Genomic DNA, 6,360 nt, shown 5'->3' on the forward strand with positions numbered 1-6,360 from the left:
TATTTTTTTCTCTTACATGATGAAGAGATGAAGTTTACATCTTGATTTTCTCTTTATGTTTTTGGCACTTGCTGAAATATTTGTCAAGGTTATCTGATTAGGACATTGTTGGGAAACTACTAAACGACGCTGTTTGGTTGGAACTAAGCTCATTATTAGGCAAATAATTGCTAATGCACATAATGATTTTAAATAAGTTTCTGGTCATTATAAATATTTGCTTTTTCTGGTTATTGTTCTATAATGTGTATCTAAAAAAGAAATTATACTGAAATACAGTCCTACAACAGTAGTTTGTTGTGGCATCCATGTCAAATGTGGAGTTCTAAAACTGTGAAGAGGGAAAATAATTCTCCTGTGTGCCTGTCTCCCATGTTATTTTGCTAGACATCCAAGGAGTAATTTATTCTTCTGTATTTCTTGTATCCATTTTACCATATGCCCCACTTTTTTATGATTCTATTAATCTATTTCAGATATGGGTATACGGGAATAGTTTTGAATCTTTTCTTGTTGCCGTTGTCAATCCGAACCAACAAGTGTTTGAGCATTGGGTTGAACAAAACGGTATTACCGGAAGTTTTGCTGAACTATGCAAAAATCCAAGACCCAAAGATCATATTCTTGCAGAACTCACAAAGATCGGGAAGGAAAAGAAGGTAAAGTACCCTAATTACATTAGTACTATTGTTTGATGCATCTCAATTCCTACTATGCAAATAGTAATTTAAACAATATCTGTGTAAACTTTGCCTTGCCAGCTGAAAGGCTTTGAGTTGATAAAATCTATACATCTCGATCCTTTACCGTTTGATATCGAGCGTGACCTCATCACCCCAACATACAAGAAGAAACAACCATAGATGCTCAAGTACTACCAGGTTAGATCCATATCTAACTGTTCCACTTCCCAAATTTAGATTTACCTTCTTGTTTCTTTATTCATAACCTTCTTGTTCGGAAAGTAAGACAAATCTCCACAGGCTAATTATTTTGGTTCATGTTTCTCAGGTGGAGATTGATGCGCTCTACAAGGGCTCGAAATAAGGTGGCGACATTGCTGAGCAAATGTCGTTAATGTGATCCACCAATTTTCCTTCATGCTTTTTCAGTTGTCAATACTATAGGTACTGCTGTTTGTATGGAATCACACCCGTGTGACGTGCTTGTGTATGCCATTTTGAGTCCTAAGGTATGCTTTCCCTAAATTTCAACCTGATTCCTTCATATGATACTTTCCACACTTAGTATGCCATTTTGAGTTTGGCAAATAAAATATTAAAATCCATGGTAAATGTATTCATCTTACAGGAATTATCTTGCTGTATTGAGCTAATAATTCCTCTTTTAAATGCCTGACAATGGTGCTCAGTGAAGCTGGAGAGCTATATGCAAATAAACTAGCCAACTTTCGAGAAAATCGGCTCGAAACGTGCACATCGAAAAAGTGAGTAAATATGCTTTGTTGTAACTCCAAAGTGATGGGTGGCTTCAATCGAAGGATATGTCAAAGGAGGCCAAAATGATGTGTGGGTGGATGGATGAAAATGGAAAGCTTCTTGATTTTAATGATAATCCCGTACCTGAGGTGCTTCTGGACAGCCGCATAGTGCGGTACCGAACCTTGGATGTTATGGTCAAGATGCTAGAAGAGTCTGCTGCTGCTGATGGTGGTGGTGGACACAAGATTGATGAAGCAGCAAGCACCACAGGGTATGGATGCTCAATACATTTTTCTTCTTTCTTGATACAGCTGTATATGGTCTAAGAGAATCTGTTTGTTATTTCTTGATATTCATCTTGGGTGAAAATCAACGGATCCAATTTAACACTATGATTTCACTGGTGTAACTTCACGGTTTAGGGTGCTATGATTTCGCATTTGTATGGCCCGTTATGCTTATGCTTGATTTCTTTGCTGAAAATAAAATCTCATATGATGAATAATTTTCCCTCCTATTCATGCTACAGCTTATGAGAGTGTATGGTGTGCTGATGCACTACCGGAAATCTCAAATTTTCCGAGAGTTTTTAGTTTACCGAGTGTTTTTCTTCGAACACTCGGCAAACAATCTCTTTGCCGAGTGTATATCTAAAAACACTCGGCAAAAAAAAATACTCGGCAAATAGGGAGTTTGCCGAGTGTCAAAAAAGAAACACTCGGCAAACAGGAAGTTTGCCGAGTGTTATACTCCAGACACTCGGAAAAGGAAAAAGAAAAGAAAAAATAATCCGCGTCGCTCCTAAAATCCCACACCCGCCTTCCGCACCGAACCCCACCCCCGCACCCGTCTCCCTCCCGCATCTCCTGCACCGGCCCGTCCCCCGCTCCTCCCGCAACCGGCTGCCCCTCCCCTCCTCCCTCCGATTCCGGCCACTGCCCCTCCCCCTCCGGCGCCGGCCGCCGCCCTTCCCCTCCTCCCTCTCCGGCGCAACCGCCGCCCCTCCCCTACTCCCTCTCCGGCGCCGCCCGCTGCCCCTCCCCTTCTCCTCTCTCCAAATCCGGTCGCCCCTCCTCCCGCCACCTCCGCCTTCCCCCGGCCTCCCTCCTCCCGCCGGCGCCCCTCCTCGGGTCCGCCGCCGCCAGATCCGCTACGCACCTCTTCGGATCCGGCGCAATCTGTCGTGGCCCCACCCTCCCCTTCTCCGGCCTAGGGCTCCGGCGGCAGCGCGGTCGAGGCTAGCCTGGGGCTCGGCCTGGGGCTCCAGCGGCTGTGTGGGCGGTGGCGGCGGCGGTGGCCTGGTTGCGGAAGGCCTCCCCTCCTGGATTTGGCAGCCGCTGCCCTCCCTGTTCCGCCCGCAAGTCCACCGGAGGGAAGGCCCCCCGCAAGCAGCTCGCCATCAAGGTTCGTCCCTGTCTTCCTTTCTCACGTTGTTCCCTTTCGATCTGCTCTGTTCTTGCCGAGTTTGGTTTGCAGGCGGCGAGGAAGTTCGCGCCGACGACTGGCGGCGTGAAGAAGAGCACGGAGCTCCTGATCCGCAAGCTCCCGGCGACGACGAGCGTGGTGGAGGCTGTGTGGTGGTGGTTGTAGCGGCGACGGGCGTGGCGGAGGCTGCGTGGTGGTGTGGCGACGGCGGCGTGGTTGTGTGGCGACGGGAAAGGGTGGCGGCGGCCGTAGAGTGTTGGCTACTCTTTTTTTTTATTTTTTTCGAAAATAAAGTTTGCCGAGTGTTTTTTGGCACTCGGCGAAAGCTTTGCCGAGTGCCCGACCAGAACACTCAGCAAAAAGTAACTTTGCCGACTGAAAGTTTGCCATGTGCCGTTTGCCGAGTATTACACTCGGCAAACGGTTCGCCGAGTGTTTTTTGCTCTTCGCCGAGTGCCGGGGGCACTCGGCAATTATCTTGTGTCCCGTAGTGATGTGGTCTCTTGGAAAAGTGCTAAATACTCCTGAGGTTGTGCGTGTGTACATTGGGTAATTACTTATGGCTATTCTTTGTTACTTTATGGTTCAGTGCAATCCAGTCACTGCAGGTCAATGAGTTTGTCAAGCGCGCTAGAGCTGCCAAGATCCATGTATGTATGAATAATATGTATCTTTATCAGCAGTAGTAGTCTGATAGCATTTAGTTTTTTTTACCTTTTGCTTCTCGTTGTAGTTTGCACTCGTGCCGTGACATGGGTATGTATGGTGTAAATAATCCAATGAATTTATTTAATATTTTGTTTTGTTATTTTAACATTATTATTATCCTGTAGAATGCTATATGTATTGTAATATAAATGTTTTGTTGCCCGTAGCAACGCACGGGCACGATCCTAGTTATTATTAAAATAACCTAAAGAAGTCATAAATCTGCATCTATAACAATCTCAAAATAAACCATTCTACAATTCTAAATTATCTTCTTTTGCAATCATTAATACAGAAAATACTAACTTAAAGCACATGTGCATTCCTGATGTATGTGCCACTATATAGACCATATATACATGTGCGCGTTTATTTTTGATTGATCCAACGGTGAACATTAGATTGAAAATTTGGTTCATTCTGTTTGTGGAAGCATTTTACACGGTTGGTATTTTCTATATTCAATGTCATATCAAATTCACCAGGCTAATCCTAAGTTCATGTGAATTTTTCTTCGTAACCCGTGCAATGATTTTGATACAAAGATTTCATGAGTTCTCTGAAATCAAATTGCAATGTTATATTATCATTAGCTATAAAATTAATCTATTCCAATTATCTTTTACAAGGGTTCCTTAAGGATGAAGATGAAGAATTTCAGAGGAAAAGTTGCTGACACTGATTCTCTACTTTGGGATCCCCAACAAGTATTTCGCACATGAACAAGATTAATTTCAGAAAAAAAATGTACCTAGACATTTTTTCCAAAGATATTGCATTGTACGGTCTTGTTTTTCTCTATAATATGATAGTACTTCGTCTGTAATATCATGTCATATTCATTTACTTCATCTTTAAGCAAGTAGCAGTACGAACTCGTAAATAACCAAGAAGCACAAAACTATCGGTTTTCGGGATTCAATTCAATTTTTAAAAAAAATATAAACAGGCATGTTTTTGCCTACACCTCACTAAACTAGGCTTGGAGCTAGGCCGCCACCCTGCATATATGAACTTAAAACAGGCATCGATCCATAAAAGGAATTGCGTGAAAAGCTGACAGTCTGACTCGTCAAAAAGCTTTATTGCACGTTGCAACAAGAAACAGAAGTAAAAGAAAAAAGTAGAACACCATCGTACAGTGATGCACAACATCAGCACTCATAATCACACGACCGCACATCATAATTGAATCGACAATTTCATCATTGGGATCGGTAACATTACAACAATGTATCTCTTCCTGCCAACTTTACTGAAACTACAGAGCAATGAGCAACCAAGAACGTTGCTGCAACGCAGACACCACAGTAAGGTACTGGACTCCTAGCTATGATTCTGAGAACAAGGGCACAAAGACTCCTCTTCCACGGCCGCAGGAGGCTTCGCCTCGACATCCATCTCCGTGAACCACCGGTGCTTTAGTGCATCCGCCGCGGTGAGCCTCTCGTCGGAGTCGAAGGCCAGCAAGCCAGCAAGGACCTCACGCCCAGCCAGAGACAGATCGATCTCTTCGAACGCTTCTTCCACTCCCATGTTGTCAAATTCGTCATGCACGTCCTCCATCTGCTCGATCATCTCGTCCTCCGTGGTGGCCGTTAACAGGGGCTCGCCGGTGAGTAGCTCGGCCATCACGCACCCAAGCGCCCAGACGTCCGCCTTGGGCCCGTAGCACCCGAAGCCTATCAGCTGCTCTGGCGCGCAGTACTGCAACGTCCACGCGGGCTTCTCCGGGCACAGCTTCCAGACGCACTTCGCCGGCGTCGTGCATCCGAAACCACAAACCTTGAGCGCGCCGTCGGGGCCGACGAGGATGTTGTCGGGGTTTATGTTGCGGTGGATCATCCCCTTGGCGTGCAGCTTCTCCGCCACCCGCAGGAGCTGCCTCATGGAGTCGCGCGTCTCGTCCTCGGAGAAGGGCCGCCGCGTCGTGAGATGGCTGCGGAGGCTGGGGCCGGCAACGAGCTCCATGACGATGTAGAGGTCCCCGGTCGCCTCGTCTGTAGCGACGCTCCTTAACTGCACGACGCCGGGGTGGCCGCGGCACGCGGCGAGGCAGCCAGCCTCGATCATGACCGCGGGGAGCATGACCGTCGCGCGGTCTTCGCCATCGCCGCGGAACCACTTGACGGCGACGATCTCTCGCGTGCGGCGGTCCCTCGCCTTTGCAACCACGCCGAAGACGCCCTCTCCGATCTCCTCGAGCATCTCGTAGTCGTCGATGTCCTCCAACTGGTAGCGCGGCCGCTTGTTCTTGCCAGCCTCCACGGGGGAGGCCTCCTCCGGCGCCGGACGCTTGTGTGAAGCGAGCGCCGCCGCTGCCATGATCGAAAAGCAGAGCCGGATCGAGCCCTAGGCGCGCGCTGATGAAGTGGAGAACGCGAGAGAGAGTACTGCGGCTTGGGGTTATGCCTGCCCTCAAAGACTTATAGGCCTCGATGAGTTCGTCGTCGATCTCTGTTCGGACTCGGATGCGTAGAGGCGGCTACGCGCGCGTCGTGCCTTGTTTCGCGTGGCTCCGACTACCCACCGTCACCGCCAATGCAGTCGGACACCCGTGCAGTCCGGATCAAGACAAGGTCCCCTCGATCTCAAAGCGTCGGGTGAACGCGTAATAGTCGAGCCGGCCGTTTCTCCTTCCGCTCTTCCTGTATCGAGCCGACTACTTCTCGTATACAAAACGTCAATGTCGGACTCCGAATCCAACTTCACATCTTAACCTCCAGGGGTCTAGGCCATCCTCCGGTGAGGACTACAGCTTCTGCTTCAGATTGCACGTTTTGTA

At 47.6% G+C, this 6,360-nt stretch overlaps 2 protein-coding genes across 2 annotated transcripts; one reads left to right on the forward strand and one right to left on the reverse strand.

Moving 5' to 3' along the window:
* Nucleotides 1-1,537: 1,537 nt before the first annotated feature.
* Nucleotides 1,538-3,675, forward strand: LOC140221604 (uncharacterized). The gene is made up of 3 exons (XM_072291355.1): nucleotides 1,538-1,713; nucleotides 2,131-2,846; nucleotides 2,919-3,675. Exons 1-3 carry the CDS (start codon nucleotides 1,538-1,540, stop codon nucleotides 3,356-3,358), a joined length of 1,332 nt encoding a protein of 443 aa, XP_072147456.1. The 3' UTR covers nucleotides 3,359-3,675.
* A 1,226-nt stretch (nucleotides 3,676-4,901) lies between these two features.
* On the reverse strand, nucleotides 4,902-5,900 carry LOC117854130 (putative cyclin-dependent kinase F-2). The gene has a single exon (XM_034736428.1). It carries the CDS (start codon nucleotides 5,898-5,900, stop codon nucleotides 4,902-4,904), a length of 999 nt encoding a protein of 332 aa, XP_034592319.1.
* Nucleotides 5,901-6,360: the final 460 nt, after the last annotated feature.

This window comes from Setaria viridis, chromosome 1, assembly GCF_005286985.2.
Source record: "Setaria viridis chromosome 1, Setaria_viridis_v4.0, whole genome shotgun sequence".
Lineage (NCBI taxonomy): Eukaryota > Viridiplantae > Streptophyta > Magnoliopsida > Poales > Poaceae > Setaria > Setaria viridis.

Excerpts from the sequence above, each read along its gene's own strand:
- LOC140221604 (XM_072291355.1), top strand. The coding sequence starts at position 1,538 with ATGGATGAAAATGGAAAGCTTCTTGATTTTAATGATAATCCCGTACCT. Across the intron at positions 1,714-2,130 it reads GAAGCAGCAAGCACCACAGG|GGAGTTTGCCGAGTGTCAAA; the intron begins GTATGGATGCTC and ends CTCGGCAAATAG. Across the intron at positions 2,847-2,918 it reads GCAAGCAGCTCGCCATCAAG|GCGGCGAGGAAGTTCGCGCC; the intron begins GTTCGTCCCTGT and ends TTTGGTTTGCAG.
- LOC117854130 (XM_034736428.1), bottom strand. The coding sequence starts at position 5,900 with ATGGCAGCGGCGGCGCTCGCTTCACACAAGCGTCCGGCGCCGGAGGAG.